Source organism: Belonocnema kinseyi, chromosome 5 (assembly GCF_010883055.1).
Source record: "Belonocnema kinseyi isolate 2016_QV_RU_SX_M_011 chromosome 5, B_treatae_v1, whole genome shotgun sequence".
Lineage (NCBI taxonomy): Eukaryota > Metazoa > Arthropoda > Insecta > Hymenoptera > Cynipidae > Belonocnema > Belonocnema kinseyi.
Genome location: NC_046661.1, coordinates 59,476,902 through 59,497,250, shown reverse-complemented (window position 1 = coordinate 59,497,250; position 20,349 = coordinate 59,476,902). Strand labels below are relative to the sequence as shown.

Genomic DNA, 20,349 nt, shown 5'->3' with positions numbered 1-20,349 from the left:
CAGGTGAAACACTCAGGCGAATTTTTTGGTGGATATTTGCAATCGCGAAGGAAATGCCCACTCTGATTGCAATTAAAACATCGCCTTCCATCGAAACCAACTGTACGCAGACATCTTCGTGCCAAATGCCCTGGTTCTCCACAGGTATGACAGGAAATTTCATTCGGCTTTGAACTCTCGCTTTTACTCAGTTCCCTACTATTACTACCACCTCGCGCTCCTCCTCTGCCTCTGCCACGACCTACCTCACATTTTCTAGCGCAAGCGTCGCTGTAATATGGTCGGAAACGACCACGCATATTGCTATTAAAATATCCCTTATTTCTTCTCGTTTCGTCAAATTTTACTTTCTGATCTCCTTTCCTTTCAACCCCTCTTCTGTCTAGTCCACTCTCGAATTCTACCTCCCATTCTGCTTGTTTTGCGTTATTTATTGCCTCTTGTAACGTTGTTGACCTTCCCACTCTTACCCTCCATACTAAATCTTGTTTCAACCCCATAACGAAGTTCTCACATGCCGTATCGCGGGCCGATTTTATCATATAACGCGCAGTTTCGGGATCATTTTTATCTTCGATTAATTCAGTCAGGCTCGCAAGTACCTTACTAACTCTCGATCCGTATTGCACTACACTTTCTCCCTCACGTTGTGCTACCGTAGCAAGAGCCGTGTTCAATTGGCTCAAACTTCGATGCTCTGTAAATGTATTTTTAAGATGTTTAAGCAAGTCCTCTAAGTTATGAAGGTCGCGGTCCTGTATTGAGTCACACGCGTTTTTAACTATTCGAGAACGAACCATTAAAAATAAGTAATGTCGCTCTTTTGACGCAATTGAATCCCGTGCAAATAAGCAATCGCTGATAAATCTACCCACCGGCATGTTTTCTCCATCAAAACTCTTTGGAAGAAATTCGAGAGCGGCTTTGAATGGGATCGGATTTTCGGGCTCCTTCTGAGGGGGTGAAAACATCCCCGAACTACTGCTAGACGAGCCGCCGCCGTCCGAGCAAGAAGAGCGCGCAATACCGGGTCGTACAACAGGCGGACGATAAATTGTTACTGGTCTATCTGTTAAGACCTCTGGCCCTACTCTTACTTCCATTCTTTCTTCGTTGTCCTCCCCTTCAAGCTGAAAATCCTCAACAGAATTTCCCTCGGCTTCTTCCTCAGAATCTATATTCATGTCGCCTCTGTTCTCTAGACCGCGGCCGCCAACATTTCCAACTCCACGACTACCGACCGACCTATATTTCCTGGCAGCCCTTTTCTGGCTGCCAGAACCCGAACTTGTCTCTGCCTGCACCTTCGCGACCTTTGCATCGCTTGGCTTTCTCGTGGTCACACTTCGAGCTCCTCGGCCACCCTTCCCTGCTCTACTTTCCCCACTTCGAGTGCGCATTATGGAATTTCAAATTTATTTTTCGCAACAACACACAAGGATTACAACAATTGTACAGAGTTATATTTTTAAAAATTTCTAAAATAAATATAATATCACCTCGCAATATTTTGTTATAAATCTCGCAAAATAATATCCTACCCGAGATTGGCTCGCAACAAAACAGTAAAATATTCTGGCAAATCGACTTACTACTTGATGATTCTTATTCCAGAGTTCCCAGATCCTTCATACAGGTATCCTCCGCCAGCGATGAAGTTTCTCCAGGTAATGCAGCTTCCTTCTCCGTCGGGGATGTCCTCAGAGCCTGCAATGGTCCAGGGGGATGATTGGCGGAACCCAGCAGACCACCGACTGCGATTCCTGGTACGAGTGAACCGTACCCTCGAGCCTCCAGGTTTAAAAAACCGCCCAAAAAACCTTCTGAGGAGGAACCGCGGCTTTTCTCCAGTCCTCTTCCTTGGAGTTCCAATCCAGGCCTTCACTCGTCTTCTTCACGGCCTTTCCTATCCTCTTCCTCTTTTTAACCTTTTTCTTGACGACACAGTCGAAGGTGGGTTGATGGATAGGAAGTAGCGGCCTGCTTCTTTTCCTCTGGTCCTTTTGTCCTTCGATCGTCCTTCGCGACCACAATGTGCTGGCGGGTGGGAAACTCACGGAATTTTCACTTAATTTCCAGTCACTGTTCACTTAAGTTTTTGTCATTTTTGGCACAATTTTCCAGTCACTTTTCACTTAGTTTGTAGTCACTTCACTCCCGAAGGATTTGCGGAATCCCACACCTAGCACCAAAAAATATATCCTGTAACACGCGGAGCCGAATTTGGCGCGGAATTATCCCGAATTTAAAAGTTCAAAAATTTTAACTCTTCTCTTCTTTCTGAAAACGGATAATTAGGCAACAAAATGAACTGACAACTATAGATTTTGTGATATTAGATTAACAAAATGAATTTATTCAGAATACGAATTGTACAAATTTGCCAGAGAACCGGACGCGTCCGAGGGCAAGATTGCTTCTGGTCTCTGACTTCGGCGATGGGAGTTTCGGTACCGTCGTAGCGGTCCTTAGCTCCCCCCTCTTTCGTGCTTTCTCTCTCTTCTAAATTACATTTTCTCTCTATCCCACTCTACATATCCCTACTCTTATTAGTACTAATAATTGGTCGCCGATTTCGATACGCCTTCTCATGTGAAGAACGCACGTGCCCTAACACTTCGTCGACTACGATAAAGCCAAGTCCGCTCATAATGTTTACATTATAGTTCGGAGAACCGACTGCCCGAAGGTCTTAATCATTTCAACGAAAACCAAAATGATTCTCCCCTCGGTTCAGTGTAACGATTTTCTGTTGCCAATTTGATAATAAATATAAGAATTGTATATTCTGCTGTCAAGTCTGCTATCTTAAATCTAAACATTATATCAAATTTCCTCTGCCCAAAAATTCTCGACAAATCTAACATATACATTTATTCACTTACAGGAATGATTATCACTTAAACCATATTCATGCCGATTTGCCCTGAAATGTTGCTTGCCAATCTTTTTACTTTTCGCACGAATATTTTACAATTTCGAATCGAAACCGCGCATTCTATGGAAGCGACGGTGCTGTTCCTAGCGGATGGAATGCAATTTTGTGCGATCGTTACAGGGCAGAAAACGTGATGTCCTATATATATAACTCCCCACTCAGACGCCTCGTACCGCATCTACGTTTATAATATCTTTGACATAACCTACAAATTAAGGCGTGAAGGGCAGGAGGGGGTCGTTGCTGTAGGCAATAGTTTTTGCTACGTCCCCTAGGTGACGCTGATCTCACATTTTGCCACAATCAAAGAATATCTGTGCCACAATCTATAAGTACCCCCCCCCCCCCAAATACAATAGAGTGGATGCAATGAGGGGGGAAGTCCGCCACCTTTTGATGTTCCGCAGCAAATATGGCAGCACCCACATGTTTATATTTTCATGCACAGTTTGTCGGCAAAAATGCCCGTGCGCAAAATCAAATGGCACATCGTAAGATGGCGGCTCTCCCCCTCCCGTGGATTCAACCCCGCTCGCCAAGTGGGTTAGCAACGAAAAGGCGATTCCCTTCGAAACGGATAAGCATGGAAATAAACAGTCTATTTTCTGTAATAACCCGCATAAGGACTAGTTTTTAACTTGATTGTCAAATAATACTTTGTGTCAATTTCGTTATATGTTGAGATCCATAATATGGTAATAACTCTTACTTTCTTTTTTATTGTTTGCATTTATTTTATTTTTGATAACCTATACAATTTTTCTTTTGAAGTATAGTATAGTAGACTAATTCTAACATTTTACTTCCATTCACATTACAAAATTGTACATAAAATAAAAAATTCGAAAGACATTTATATTGTTGTTATTAAAAAACGAATGTAAACAGATCTAAAAATACTCAAACATAACAATATTTCACAAAACCTAATATTTTTATATGCTTGTTCGTACAGAATATTATTTTATATTGTTTTCTTCAGCATAAGTATCAAAGCATTTCTAAAATTAGCGATGATTTGTATTAATTTCCGTATAATCGCATACATTATTAACAGGAAAGTGTTGAAGGAAAAATTACGAGTAAAGTATTTAATAAAACAAATCTGGAATGCAAAGACCTTTTTTCTTTTATGTATTTGCTTACTTACAGTCAGGTCGGGCAGTTCTAAATTGTTCTTAGGGTATACCCTGTAGTATAGAATTATAAACAATATATTGTTTTATTCAAGATTATTTGTAAAATTGTTCGAAACCAGCTTTATATTTTGAGAATGCTTCAATCGTTTTATTACGAGTTTGTAGCAAAAAACATAAAAAAGTACAGCTTTAAATTTGAATCTTACAATCTATAACACCGTTCAAGACAACGTCACTTCTGAAAAATTAAATATTTTATGGAAACCGTGATTTTCGTCTTTTTTTATTGCTGAAGCAACCTTTAAACCCCTTGATGGATACTTAGCATCACTGTAACCCCATAATTTTTTCCAAGTCTACGTTTTTCTTTTCCAGTATTTTTTTCTAATAGTTAATTTATCACTGAGGATTTGTAAATATTTTATTCCTATTTTGTATTGCTTCAACATCACTCATACTTTTTTAAACCAAAAATATCGTTTGCTTTATTTGAAAGTGTGTCCTTTAAGTAAAGGTTAAAATATAGTGAAAATAAGAGCGGGGCAAAATGTAAAGAAAACTTTTTGTTCTCTTGAAAGTTGTATTTGTAATGCTGTATTTGTTCAATTAATTAAGATATTTAACTTTATTTGATAGTGGTCAGGGATTTCTCACTATTTCGAAATCTGCAGGAAAATTGGTTAAATGTTGGAAATTATACGAAAAAAGTGTACACAGAAAAGTTAATCCTCTTTAAATGATCTATAAAAAGTTCGTATATATCATTTTTCAAGATTTTCCACCATTTTCGAAATGCATTCAGTTTTTCACAAAATTACTATTTTTGCTTTTTGTCACGTTAAATTCTTTTAGAGTATTCTTTTCACGATTTTTTCAGTATTTTTAGAAGGAAATGAAAATGTTTTTTTTTCTTCGGCAAAATTGTTTTTTTTGTTAATTTTTAAGTTTTTTCATATTTTTGCGGGTTTCCAACATGTGAGAAATCCCTTATCAGAATCAACAAGAAAAGTTAAATATCTTTAATAGTTTTCAAAATATCATTTTTTTTTATATGTCCACATTTTTTCAAAACAAACATTGTTGGCATCTAATCTAATTTAACGGCTGCATTATAGAAAAATTTGTTATTCTAGTTAATTTTTTCAGACTTTTTTATCGCGACAATTCACAAGAAAATGTAGTCATCACACTTACCTGTATTGATCCCTACTTTTCTTCATTCTTGATTAAATTCTGTAGCTGAAACTTGTGGTTTTAAAAATGAATTTTTTAAATTCATTCTGCTGTAAACAATTTTTTTCTTTAAGGCCATGTGACGAGTGGGTCACGTGGCCCAATTCCTACCTCACCGACACCTTTCTTATTTTCACACGAAGCGCCACATCGAGTTGAAAATTTGGGATAATAAATAATAAGAAGCACTGAGAAAGGTGGGTCTGGTCCTGAACTTTAGTAATTATAAAAAAATAAAAAATAAAACTATTTGCAAAAAAAACTTTTTTCATAATTATAAAAATGTAGGACCAGACCCACCATTCTTAGTGCTTCTTATTTAGTATTCCAAATTTTCAACTCGATGTGGCGTTTCGTGTAAATATAAGTTGGGAAATATAAAAAGTGGCAGTAAGGTAGGAATCTGGTCACGTCAAAATTTGAGAGTTACATCTTTTTTTTTTACTCTAAGTAACCCCAGTAATCTGAAACCTGTTATTTTAAACTTACTAGTTAATCAAAAGTACATACGTATAAACTTTGAGAAACAATATTTAATTTTTAAGTGGGCAGAATGTTATGATTGGAACTTCTTCTGCCAATCATGCTGGGAAAACGAACAAGATAATATACTGCAGAATGTCGAGTTAAATATGAGCTTACCAGGCATTCTGTTTGCTTAACTAGAATTTTTATTTTTTTAGCTAGAAAATTTTTAAAGCGCATAATTATTATAGATTATGAAATAACCTGAATTTTTTTAAATAATATAAATCTTGTTCAAATTATGATTTTTGTTTAAAAATACCAACTTTTGATGGAAAACAACAACGTAACCTAAAGTGGAACTTTTTATTTTATTTTATTTAAAACAAAATCTGTACATTATTTCTAATAATTTCTTAGATAATTTGTAAGTTCTAATTTATCCGCGCAAGAGTATATAAAAATCAAAAAAATTTATTAATTCGCATCCGGTTTTCTAGTGTTGTTCTTTATTTGTAGATTTAATTTTAAACATTATAAATATAAGATAAAAAACAACTTCAATTAATGAAAATCAAATCAGGTTTACAACCACAAATCATTGTGGGATTTTCGAAATATATCGTTACACCAATTTTTTTACATTCTCATCAGAGAAGCTATTAGATTTGTGTAAAAGTTGACACCCCCCCCCCCCCCCCAGTTTTGGTTAAATGTCCACGTTAGACCCTTGAATCCGAAAAACAGATTTTTACGAATGTGTCTGTATATTTTTAGTTTGTGAGCACGATAGCTTTTGAAAGAATTGACAGATTGAATTGGCCTTTGGTGTACTCTTTTAGGGTCCTAAAATAAAGGTCAAGTTCGTTACCGAGCCATTTTGGATGAAAATTAAAAAAGTGAGCGTGTTTTTAAAAGTTTTGAGACCACTTTTATTCCAGATTCAAACATTTTCTTAACGGATATTGATAGTATTCAAATAGACGAACAATTTATCCTAATGCCTTTTTTTGATAAAACCATAATTTACCAGAGTTATAGCATTTAAAAAAATCCAAAAAACAAACGAAAATGAACATTTCAAACCAAATAACACACGATATGAAAAAAGTAAAAAAAAATGAAAAATGTTGCATTTTGAATGCTCTACAAGATTATTATAACAATTTTTGAATTTTTTTGAAAAATCCAAAATTAAAATTTTGAGCATAAAAAATAATGGAAAATCCAAAAATTACATTTTTCGGTAAAACTATGCCAAATACGGTAAAAGTCAGGTTGGCCGTTTTAATCAAAGAAAAAAATTCTCGGTTTTTTCCCGGTTCGTTAACATTTTTCACGGCCAATGAAATTTTAAAAATGAAACTATTCTAAACATTCTTTCATATAAAGTAATAAACAATAAAGAACAAATTAAAACATTAAAAGTTCAACAATTGAATTCCAAACTTTTAAAATTGAAGTTTAAAAGTTTTCAATTCAAAAATTGTGTATTCAAATGCTCAAAAATTTACACGTACCAAATGGAAGATAGTAACACTGTTCAAATAAACAGTGTTAAATGAAATGCAAATAAACTGCAAAATTTAGAACTTTTATCAATTATAGAGTTCAAAGATTCAGATTAAGTTCCAAAAATATAAATCCACGTTAACATTGCGAATAGTCTAAATTAAGGATTCAAGCAATGAACTTTAAAAAATTTGAAAATTATATTATTTTAAGTAATTTTAAGCTAGACACATTAAAAATTGAAAAATAATTTTTTAACTTAACAATCCTTAAGTTAAAAGTTACATTATTTTTATTTTAAATAGTCTAGACCCTTTAAAAGCTGAACATTTTATTTCAAAATCTTGAGAAATCTAGAAGTAGTTTAAAATTTTTCCAAATTCAAAACGTTTGAATTTGTTTTGGAAGATTTTAAATATATTTCAAAATGAATTAAATTTTTTCCATAACTTTTAGAAAATCCAGCAATTAAAAAAAAATTAAATTTGAATTTATAAATAACAATAGAACATTTATTATTGGTAAAATTATTAGAGTAATTTTAAGATACATTTAAAATAAAATGTAGATTTTTGCAGATTTAAAACAAAAAATGTAGAATTTTTTTAAGAATTATGAAATACTTCAAAAGAATAACAAATTTCTAAAGATTCTTCGGAAAATTGAAAATGATTTTTCACTTTGGAAAGTTATTGTAATAGAAAGTTTAAGAAGATTTTAAGAGATTAAAAAAATTATCAAAGAAAAACATGGAAGATTTTAAGGATTTTTTTTAATTTGCAGGATTATGAATAATTTGAGGAAAAATTCGATTAATTTAAAAATATATTTAGAAGTTCTGAAAAAAATGTTAACACACTTCGTTTAAAGTACTGGAAATAATTTCAAGTTTTTAATTAATTTTGAATCTTTTAAAAACTTCTAAATATCTCTTAAAATTACTCAAATTTTGTCTACAAACAATAAGTGTTCAATAGTTATTTATGCTTCAAAATTTATCAATTTCACTTATAAATTAAATACTTTTTAAATAAAGAATTAAAATTGTAACGCTAAAAGTTTAAAAGTTATTAGAAAATCTAAATATTCAAAGCCTATTATGTAAAACAATTCAGTTTCAAATTTTTTTCTTTTAAAAATTTGGTTTCAATTTACTCGTCTTAAATGAATAGTGAACTTTTGCTAAATATTAGATATTAATTCTTTTTCTACATTAAGAAATTTCAAATTAAATGGGATAAAAATTAAATAATTTAAGCTCACAATATTTTTAATTTAATAAAAACCTTTAATTATGACTATATTATCATGGACTTATTTTTGAGTTGAAAATAGTAAAACGCACGTTTACATTTTTTAACGGTTAAACAAAATTAATAGAAATAATATATTAATAAATGTATTCATTACATTTAATATAAAAAATAATATAAAGGAAAACTTGAAACTCTGAATTAAAAGTATATTAATTTCAATTTTTATTAAGACTTTCTGATTGAAATAGTTACAATCTGGAAATTCTCCAATTTGGACGGATCTAGAATTGTTTGGTCAAATCAATTATTGTTCAGATTTCTATACTTAGAGTACAGATCCATTTTAAACATAATTTATTTATTTATATTTACAGTTGATAAAATGAAACTGTTTCTTATCAAAAAATTTCAACTTCAAATTCTTTTAATTTTTAATTGTTTAAATCTTCAAAACTGCACTTTAATAATTTAAAAAACTGTTAAAATCGAACTTGAGTAGATTTTTCTTCTGAAAATTCGTAAAATTTCCGGTTTCCCGGTCCGGCTGCCACCCTGTTTTTTATTAAGAAATCTTCGATTTTCAAAACTTCTAAGTTTTAATTTTTTTAACTTTAAAGCTTCATTTTAAAATTCTTTAAATTAAAATATATGGTTAAAACTTCAAAATCTAAAATGGAAAATTTTTAAAGTGAGATATTTTCGATTTAAGCTTTCTAAACTAAATGATATAATAATTTATAAAAATCACAATTTAACAAATTATTTAAGAAAAAGTTGAAATTAAAGTTGGGCCAAATTTTTATTCTCAAAATTTTGTTAAATTCCCGGTAAAAAAATAAATTCACTGTCATCTCCCGGGTTTCCCCGACCTCATCACATGCCTGGTCATTTCCTGTTTTCCAGGTTTCCCGGCTCAGCGGCTAGCCTGAAAATGAGTAGATAAAAATTGTGCACTTGAAAAAGATGCGTAGTTTGTGTTTGAATCGTGAAAAATATTAACAGTAAAAAAAAGCTGCCCGCTGCGTGGGCACAGTCTCATTACAACTTTTGTCTTTTAATTTCTTTTTCGTCCCGTGCGGGGGGTTTCAAAAAATGTTTCTTTTTTTATATTTTTACTGCTTTTTCTACAATTAAAACCAAAGAAGGAAGTATCAAAAAAATATTCACGACAAACTAATTAATTTTCATATTCTCATCAGAGAAGGTATTAGATTTACGTAAAATTTGACCCACCCAGTTTTTGTAAAATTTTCGCGTTTTGAGAGCCCATTAATCAGAAAAATAGGTTTTTACAAATGGTCTGTCCGACTGTATGTATATATGTATGTATGTATGTATGTATGTATGTATGTACGGCTGTCTGCCTGTGTGCAGGATAACTTTTGAAAAAATTAATCTCTTATATTGGCCTTTGCTACACTCATTTAGTATCCTGAAGTAAAGGTCAAGTTCGTTAGCCAGCCATTTGACTGACAATGACTTTTTTTTGACAAAACCAAAAATTACCAGAGTTATAGCATTTACAAAATTCCAAAAAACGCGAAAATTGACATTTTAAGCTAAATAACGCATGATATGAAAAAGTCGAGAGAAGAAAAATGTTGATTTTGAATGCCTTACAAGATTATCATAACAACTGGTTGAGTTTCGATAGAAAATTCAATTGACAAAGTCTATGTCTCTGAGGTTAGGGATATAATATAGAAGTTAAAAAACATTCAGGCTGTGTAGACCGCACGTGTAACTTTTAAATTGTAAAAATAAAATTGGAAATGCGCAAATTCAGTTTTTGAAAAAACGGCAGAAGTTGCAATAAAATGTTTAATAAAAAAAGTTTTTTTGTAAAGAATATGCATTTTTTTAACGAGACAATGAGACTACGTGTGTTTTAATGCAAATGCATGTCATGAATTGTAATAAAATACATTAATGGAAATGATGTACAATTTGAGGGAAAAACTCGAGTGCGAAACACGAGATACGTGATGAGAATGTGTTCGTTAAAGCCGAAGGAGCTTTAACAAAAGATAATTCACAATGACCAAATTACTGTTGTTGATGATTTAACATTATTTTAAAAAATTCGATGCACAAGTGTGGCGAATATACAAAGACTGAGCGCGTAGCGCGAGATAAATATATTATCGAGCCTGAAGCACGACAACCCGTTGTTGCGCGCTCAAACTGGCGAGCAAAGCGAGCCGCGTTCCATGATTAAATCGAAAAATGTAACTTTTAATATTACCCCAAAAACAAGAACTAAAAAAAGAAACTCGTGCGAAAAGAGTAGTAAATAGTAGGGGAGTGCAAAGCCTGAATACAAGATTAGAAGAAAAATTTGCATCATTTTTGTTAGGCTTAAAAACTATATTGCACACTTCTTTTTCTTGAAATCTTATATTACTTCTTTAATTTAAGTATTGCCGAAATATACACCAAACTACCAAATTTAACAAAAAGAAACAACTTTCTTATAACATATAATGTATTTTACTATAGTCTTTATAATTCTTACGTATAAATTTTCCTACTAAGAAATTTGTTTATTGAACTGAAATATTCATATAAAAATACTAAATACTTATTTAACATCAACAGGCATCAACAGCGAAGAAACCGTCAGTAGGAGGATCTCGGAGGAAAGGTGCCGCCAAATTTGAACTTACAGAAGAGCAAAAAGCTGACATCAAGGAGGCTTTCGATCTTTTTGACCCCGATGGTAGTGGCAAAATCGCAACAAAAGAACTGAAAGTTGCAATGAGAGCCCTCGGATTTGAGCCAAAGAAGGATGAAATCAAGAAATTAACCACCGCCGTCGATCCTGATGGTCTTGGGTCATTATCTTTTGAAGAATTTCTCAGCGTTACAGCCACTAAAATGTCCGATAAGGACACGAAGGATGAAGTTCTCAAGGCTTTTCGTTTATTCGATGACGACGACACCGGAAAAATTACTTTTAAGAATCTAAAAAGAGTCGCTAAAGAACTGGGAGAAAATCTCACTGACGAAGAACTTCAGGAAATGATCGAGGAGGCAGACAGAGATGGTGATGGAGAAATTTCTCAGGAAGAATTTTTGCGAGTCATGAAAAAAACTTGTTTGTATTAATAAAAATACTTCATAATCATCAGGTAACTAAGCCCTATACATTTTTAGGTTTCCAATACGTTACTTTTTCGCGTGATGACGTTTACGAATTCCAAATATTTCATTTTCACAACTTTATCAAGAAACGATTAATTTAACAAATTAGGCTTAAGTATTAATTTATTACCACCGCATACATGAATCTGAAACCTTCAATAAAGTATCAATATTTACGCAATAAAAGGTTTTTATTTTTAATATGAAAAACTTTACTCGCGTCAGGTATCTTTGAATGGAAGAGTTGCGGTTTCTATCAATTTCCTCACTGCTTCTGCTCTCTTTTTTGCCATCGTTATGCTCTTCGTCACTAGCTTTTCAGCCATTGGACTTCCTCCTGAAGTGTTTATCAATGTTTTGATGTGTAAATTTTAATTTTGATAATTAATTTAATAATTCCTTGGCTAATTTTATATATACCTGACTTGTGAACGAAACACATATTGTCAGCATTTACAGCTATGCTTATGCGGCTGTGGGATAAACTTTCCTCGTCCTCTGTAGGATCCACGATTAGTATGCGCCTATAAAAAAAAGTTATTAATGAAGGTAGTGGAATTTATATAATTTTAGGGATCACAAAGGTTGCTTCATTCAATTTTAAGTAAAGAAGTAGATTTTTCCCAAAAAAGTTTAATCTAACTAACAGTAGCACTGTCACTTCTAGGTTTTTCTGTCTCAAAAAATTCCTGGAGATTTTCCGGTCCAACGGTTGCCTTAAAAATGAATCGAAACTTTGCCAAAATAATGGGCAAGTGGTCAGAATTCCCGATTTTAAATATTTTATGAGATTTTTTTAATTTAAGGAAAAAAGGAGGATTAGTTTTAAAAGGGGAACGTACTGTGATCCTGCTAATGTTTTAAAATACTAATTCTTACTCGTCAAAAGCAGCGAATGTTGTTGAAACCGTGATGGATTTCAAAGGAACAGGATTTCTATTCACTGGATGCGTGACTGTGAGTTTTGTCTCTGCGTCGTATGTAACTTCAGGTAAATTTACTGAAAAAGGGATAAAAAATTATTGTGCATAAAATTTAAATCTTATAAGTCATTAAAAAGATTTTATTTTTTTATTTTTAAATCGATTAAAAAAAAGAAAATGGGATTCAAACAAATTAAATCAATTGAAATGTTATTTCATTCCAGTCCCTTTTATAATTTTTATTTACTGGTACAGTTTATAGCATCTCAGGCTTCAATCTGAACAACGTTTTACGGGAAATAGCGAACTCCAGAAAGTATATTAAATGACCATATATACAAATATTTGTTAGAAAAGTAGAAAAGATTAATTTTCTACAATTAAAACTAAATTTTAACAAAATACAAGAATTTTCAATGAAAGAAGTGGATTTTTAACCAAAAAGAGAATGTTTCAACTAATAAGACTACTTTCCTACCAAAAGGACGCGTTCTCAACCAAATAATTAAAATTTCACCTGAAATAGATAAATTTTCAACGTAAAATAGAAGTTTAATTTTCAGTAAAAAAAGTTACTTTTCCACCAAACAGATGAATTTTTATTCTAGAAGATTAAATTTCTGTCAAAAAAGATGAAATTTCCACAAAAAGTAGAACGGTTACATATTCAGTTAGGATAATTAATTTTCAATTAAAAAATATAGTTAAACAAAGAAATAAATTTTCACCTAAAAAAGATACATTTTAATGAAAACACACGAATTCTCAAACAATATTTGAATTTTTAAAAGAATTTTCAACATAACAGTAACGTTTTCAACCAAAAAGATGAAATGGTTACCAAAAGAATTAATATTGTACCAAAAAATATGATTTTTCCACAAAAAATGTAATTTCTAATATTTCAAACATAAAATGTTTTTGTTTTAAACCAAAAAAAGATTAATTCAACTAAAAAAGTTGAATTTTTAACAGAATACTTAAATTCTTTTGAATTTTCAACCAAAAAGAATGAGTTTTTAACAAAATTGTCGAATTTAAAAAAAAAAATTAAATTAAAATTCTGTTTACCGACAATTCCTTGACTGTAAGATTTTTCCTGATATTCCCTCATTTTCCTTGACCAGCTTTAAATTCTCTGATCTGACAAAGATTTCAGGAAGAAATGTACACCATAGTTAAAGAGTGTACAACACGTCGATCCTTTTATATAAATTACATTTAAAGTAGAGGACTTTTAGGAGTGAAAAATAAAAAGAAGAAATATTGGACAGGCTGTGCAGCCTGGAATTTGTTTTTTCGCTGGGCTTTAATTGCAAATTTTAATAATTTCATTTTTTGCACATACTCTTAGAAAAAATTTGTAGGCAAGTTCCTGAGATGGGGGCTGATATTTTTTTTTATCTAAAAAATTACTTACAAGTATCGAGTGCTGCCATTAAAGCTCCGACGCAGACATCGATTACGGAACCATCATAATCAACGCAAACGAGATCGCAATATAAAACCCAGACTAATTTGTCTTTACAAATGCAAAGATCTCTCAAATCCAAAATTAATGAATTGGTCAGTATTTCGTCTACAATTTTAGTAGCGCACTGAGCTTCTTCACTCGGAGGTCCAGGACGAAATTTCGGAGAACAGATTGGTGGTAAATCTACATTTACTACCACGTATCCGCAATCTGGAGTTAAGGCCTTTGGCACGCTAAGTTCCTAAAAAAAGAAAGTTAGGTAGAGGTACAAATGGAGACATGAAAATGGTAACTGGATAAGGAACAATTTTTCGAAATTCTATTTTTAACGAATTCGAGTAATTCAGGACATTATATAACCAAGATGCCAACTACTTTTTAAATCCTCGTTTCTTGGTTTTCTTCCCGTTCTGCCGGTAAATATTCGTGCTTTCTCCCTGTTTAGAGAAAAATATACTCTCTTCGCGAAGCCCACAGTTTTTTCACATATATGATCAATTTCGGAAGTCGATAAACAATTTTTTTAAATTGAAGAATCTCGAAACTGAATTATTTCAGGTTAAAATTTCGAGAATAGGACAATACCAAAATTTAAAAATGGAATATTTAAAAGTTAGTATTTTAGAAATTGGACAATTTAAAATTCAGAGGAATTGAAATTGTATTATTTATAATTAAAAGCGGTCAAAATTAAATAATTGAAAATTAAAAAGTTTTGAATTTCAACAATTTTAAATTCAAAGCGATTAGAATTTGAAAATAAAGTAAATTGAATCTTGCAAAGTCAAAGCTTCTGAAATTCTAGAATTTTAAAATGCTATTAAATAACAAAATTATAATTTAACATTAAAGCTGATTAGACAAATTTGTCCAAAATAAAAAAATAAATTGAATTATTGTTTAAAAACTTAAAAAATAAATAGTAATTTTAAATGGGAAACATTAAAAATTAAAAAATGTCTACGCCGGAACGTTGAAACTTAAACGAATGCGAACTTCACTTAAACCTGAAAAAATTCGAATCATTAAAAATTGAGGTATTAAAACTTTTTTATACTCAAACCCTTTAAAATTTCAATTTTTTGAAGTAAATTTAAATTGTCTAAATATTAAAACAATTGCAATGGCTAGTTAGACCTTTCAAAGTTCAACCAATTCAATTTTAATTGAAATATTAAAATATAAGAAAGGGAAACATAACAAATTTGCCGCTCAACAAGAGAATTCCGAACTCTAAAATTATAAAACTCAAAATTACCAAAATTATTCAATTACTGGTGCATCCATTTCAAATAGTTAAACTTTTATCTTTTTTTTTACTTTAAACTCAATTTTTTATTTTTTTATTTTAAAAATTCATTTAAAATTATTATTCATTCTTTAAATTTTACAATAAAATATTTTTTAATTTCAAATAATGTATAAGTTTAAATCTGTAACTAAAATGTGACAAGTTTTAAATATATTGAAAATAAAAAACTAAAAAATAATAATACAAAACAAGATTGCTGTATATGACTTGAATTTTGGAAATTGTACAATAATTTTAGATATGATAAGCTGACGTAACCACATCTTCGAATCGAATTAAAACCTATCTCATAATTAAGGGCTCATTAATTGCTAGTTTAATGCCCTATTGCCAAATGTAATGCTGCACGATTTAGAAAAAAAACCCAGGGGTTACGCTAGCTTAACGTTATGCTGGTGGAACCCCATGTTAAATAAATTTTAAATCGAGTTCTGTCATATCACATAATTAAGGGCTCATGTAATGCCCTATTGCTAAATGTAATGCTCCGCTATTTTTTTTAAACCGGTGGTTACGCTAGCTTAACGTTAAGCTGACGGAACCTCATGTGAAATAAACATTGAATTGAGTTCTATGCTATTACAAAATTAAAGGCTCATTTAATGCTCTCCAAAACCACCAAAAATTATATTCCAAAAGTCACCCCTAATAGTGAAGAACCGCCTTTAATATAAATTATTCACAAATTGTAAATCTGATCAAATTATAATTAAGGGCTCATTTAATGCCCCTTTGCCAAATTTGATGCTCCACTATTTTAAAAAAAAAACCGGGTTTACGCTAGCTTAACGTGAAGCTGACGGAACCGCATGGGAAATAAACGTTGATTCAAGTTCTGTCCTATCACATAATTAAAGGCTCATTTAATGCTCTCTGAAACCACGAAATATTATTTTCCAAAAGCCACCCCTAATTCTGAAAAACCACCCTTAATATAAATTATGCACAAATTGTAAATCTGACCATACTATAATTAAGGGCTCATTTAATGCTCATTTAATACCCCATAGCCAAATTTAATGCTTCACTATTTTGTTTTCAAACCGGGGGTTACGTCAACTTACGGTTAATCCAGCGCAACACCTGGTTTTTAATAATAAGTGAGTCCTAAATTATTCTCTAAATTCGAACCAATAAGAAACGTAGATATAATTAAAATCTGTAAGGATTTTCGCTGAAAATGATTGATTTCAATAATTGAAATTTAGACAGTATGCGATATAACAAAAGTTAAGAGTCAATACTTGCCTTTTTTCGCGTATCGCCTTAGCGTTCAGCCAGCATAATCCCTATTTTTTCAAAAGCAGAGGATTACAATGGTTTTAAAGGCATAAAATTAACCTTTAATAAGCCCTCAAATGTGATATGGACAGATTTACAATTTGTGAATAATTTATATTAAACCCTTAATTATGGTATGGTTAGATTTACAATTTGTGCATAATTTATATTAAGGGTGGTTTTTCAGTATTAGGAGTGGCTTTTGGGAAATAATTTTTAGTGATTTTAGAGAGCACTAAATGAGCCCTTAATTATTTGATAGAACAGAACTCGATTGAACGTTTATTTCACATGGGGTCCCGCCAGCTTAACGTTAAGCTAGCTTAACCCCCGGTTTAAAAGAAATAGTAGAGCATTAAATTTGGTAATGGGGTATTAAATGAGAATTAAATGAGCCCTTAATTATAGTATGATCAGATTTACAATTTGTGCATAATTTATATTAAGGGCGGTTTTTCACTATTAGGGGTGGCTTTTAAAAAATAATTTTTGGTGGTTTTATAGAGCATTAAACGAACCTTCTATTATGTGATACGATAGAACTCGATTCAACGTTTATTTCACATGGGTTTCCGCCAGCTTAACGTTAAGCTAGCGTAACCGCTGGTTTTTTTTTTAATAATGCACAATTTAATTTGGCAATAGGGCATTAAATTCGCATTAAATGAGCCCTTAATTATGAGGTAGGTTTCAAATCGATTCGAAGATGTGGTAACGTCAGCTTAACATACCTAATAATTTTAGGCTTTTCAATTGCTTCATATTCAAATCTAAAATTATTAAATTGAAAACTGACTATCAAGGCAATTGTCCTAAAAAATTTTCATTATTTAAAGTTTAATTGTTCTAAATGCTTTGAAGATGATACGCTTTCTAATTGAAATGTTTAATCCTGATATCGACACATTTAGGAACATGTAAAATTCATTACTTATTTCACTTGGAAAAAAATAATTTTAAAATTATGGAAATGGTCCTCAAACAAAAAAGATTTAAAAACAGTGTTGGCCCCCTAAAAGATAATAAATAATCGCCACATAATTTTATAATTTTGGTCAAATTTTCTATCATTTAATATAGAAATAATTTTTTTGTCCTTTTCCAGTTGTGCTTCTCATATTATCATAAATTCTTAAATTTCCGTGTGAATTTTGTTAAGTTACGACATTATTTAAAAATTTTTTAATTATGACATATGACATATCGAAGAATACATATTGCACATATTTAAATGAGCAAAAAATGCCTTACTGTATTTTTATTATTTTCAACAATTGTTTGTTTTACACCCCCTCCCCTCTTACAGAAAAAATTGTTTTCCTAATATTTTCATACCTTCAATATAGATTTCTTGGGGAGCACATGGTTCCATAATTTTATAAAAAATTTATATTTGTTGCCCTTATCTAGCTATCATTCTCATGCCTTCAAACATACGTTATCGAAAATTATAAGCCTACTTGCAAAAGTAAATATATTATAAATAATTTTTGAAAAGTTCAGTAATTTACCAAATTTTTCACATTTATATAAAATAAATTAAATAATTGGAACTTACCGCTTTAATTCCACAAATTACAGTAGTGTTTCCGACCTTGAAAACGCAGGAACTGTCGGCCTGTTTAATCGACGAAACATTAATGCTAACTGGTCGAAAGGACATAAAATCTCTTCCGTCGGGTCGAAGGTCTTGAGCCTGTCGTAAATAATTTGATTTTAGAGAAGCTTTTCAATGTTCAAAGAAACATGAATAATTGGCATCAAACTTACAAGGTAATGCCGTAGATATTTTTCGGGGTGAATTATCCTGTCAATAACAGAAAAGTAAATATTTGAACAAACTAGAAAACAAAAACGCGTTCGATTATTATTATTATTTTCTCATTTAATTTTCAAATTTGAATATAAAATTAATATTATGTGATACGATATTTTTGTATTTCATTGTAAGTTTAATTTTTCAAGGAAAATTATTTTTATTTCAAATAACAGATTTCCGGTAAATAAACGCTACTTCTAAATCCAATTATTTTTGTTCAAATTTAATCAAATGTGCATGCTTGAACAATTTTGGGTTATGTATTTCGTTAAAAATTTACATTTATTTATTCAAGAAATATTAGCTCTCTAAAAATATATTAAGAATATTTACAATTTTTAATTACACTGGCGTTTTTGAACGAAAATGGTTATTTTTAAACAAAAATCATTATAATTTGAACAATATTTGGAATCTTTAAACAATTTTGGATTATTTTAAAGCTTTTCGTAAGAAAAATTAAATTTCCAATAATAAAAATAAAACAAAATTGAAAATGGAAGAAAATTTTACATTTAAATTTGAACTGTTAAAAACTTAAGATAAAAACGAATTTTGTAATTAAAACAAATGTTCAAATGTACGGAAAGTCGTCGTCCCGAAAGTTAAGGATGATTAGTAAAAAAAATGCATAAGCTTGGCAGCAGTCCATCCCCCTTTTTAAAAATAAAATATACAAAAAGAGAGTTTCTTTTTCAAAAATAATATAAAAATTGTAAAGCATTTTTGTTTGTTATGTTAGTGCTTTTCGACTAAAATTTGTATTTTTAAACAAAAATGCAAAGCTTTTATTGTCTATATTTATTGCACAAATAATCACACCTGTATATTAATTCTGAAGTTAAGGTATCAATTTCCATAGATTATAAAAGTACCTACATACACATAATATAATATTATAATAATTATATTGTTGATACAACGTCATAAGTTAGGATCAGTGGCGGATCCATAAAAAATAATTTTAAAATTTCTTTTTCACAAAAAATAACCTCAAATTCTTAAATATTTTAAATTCTAAAATACTGCCAACAATGCAAAATTGGGCATAAAAATAAATATAAAGTTAAATATAGATATAAAATAAATGAATTTCCATACATACTTAAATTGTGAATCCATTATTTAAAGAAATTAAATCAATTTAACTTTTGCTGAAAACAAAAACACAAGTTAAAACAGAAATTGACAGCAACACGTGTTTTTCCGCTTAGTTACTCGTAGACATGATAGATGTCTCAACTAGTATGCGCGCGCATATTAAAAACAGAAAGGAAATTTTGAAAGACGAAATACACGATTCTTGTAGTAAAGTTTAATTAAAAAATAAAATAAAAACTTTTAAATTTGTAATTTTTTCTTAAAATGTATCCCCCTCCCCCATCTCAGTAACAACTATATATATATATATATATATTATATCTAAAAAGCTGAAGAGGTACCAAATTTTCAAAAGACCTTCACGAGGAGATAGTAAATTCACAGTATTCACTATCGATTTATTTTCTGCTAGTTGGGTGACAGCATGTGAGACATGTGACTTCCCTTATTCCTATTTGACATGTTTTGACATTCCTAGAAGTCAGCCAGGCGTACAGAATAACAAAATTTTCTCTTCTGTTTTACGTAATATAGCAAATTTGTGCGTACGCGATAAAATTAATTCGTGACGTAGCAATCTTTCAACGATAAGAAAAGTTGCTCAACGAGTCGTGAATTATGGAGAAGGGAAAGAACGAAACTGGAATTAAATAAGTTTTCTAGCGTTTAGATTACTTAATCCACTTCGTTCTGGATATTCAGGACAGTGAGACGAGCAAGTTTTGTTTCTATACTCAAATCTTCATTTTTAT

At 30.8% G+C, this 20,349-nt stretch overlaps 3 protein-coding genes across 4 annotated transcripts; 2 read left to right on the top strand and 1 right to left on the bottom strand.

Annotated features, from left to right (window-relative positions):
- Positions 1-9: 9 nt before the first annotated feature.
- LOC117172936 lies at positions 10-2,198 on the top strand. 2 transcript variants are annotated; one of them, XM_033361239.1, is made up of 2 exons: positions 10-144; positions 1,705-2,198. In XM_033361239.1, the coding sequence occupies exons 1-2, from the start codon at positions 54-56 to the stop codon at positions 1,974-1,976; spliced, it is 363 nt and encodes a 120-aa protein (XP_033217130.1). In that variant the 5' UTR covers positions 10-53; the 3' UTR covers positions 1,977-2,198. The 2 variants fall into 2 exon arrangements, with proteins under 2 accessions (XP_033217130.1, XP_033217129.1); XM_033361238.1 differs by having other exon boundaries at positions 1,615-2,198.
- Positions 2,199-3,461: 1,263 nt separating this feature from the next.
- On the top strand, positions 3,462-11,868 carry LOC117173277 (caltractin). Its single transcript, XM_033361753.1, has 2 exons — positions 3,462-3,633; positions 11,142-11,868. The coding sequence occupies exons 1-2, from the start codon at positions 3,631-3,633 to the stop codon at positions 11,649-11,651; spliced, it is 513 nt and encodes a 170-aa protein (XP_033217644.1). The 5' UTR covers positions 3,462-3,630; the 3' UTR covers positions 11,652-11,868.
- On the bottom strand, positions 11,794-19,707 carry LOC117173276 (exosome complex component RRP43-like). The gene is made up of 7 exons (XM_033361752.1): positions 19,602-19,707; positions 18,448-18,484; positions 18,236-18,373; positions 14,031-14,325; positions 12,567-12,687; positions 12,108-12,211; positions 11,794-12,024 (listed from the first exon to the last, which is right to left on the bottom strand). Exons 1-7 carry the CDS (start codon positions 19,616-19,618, stop codon positions 11,909-11,911), a joined length of 828 nt encoding a protein of 275 aa, XP_033217643.1. The 5' UTR covers positions 19,619-19,707; the 3' UTR covers positions 11,794-11,908.
- Between the last annotated feature and the right edge of the window lie 642 nt (positions 19,708-20,349).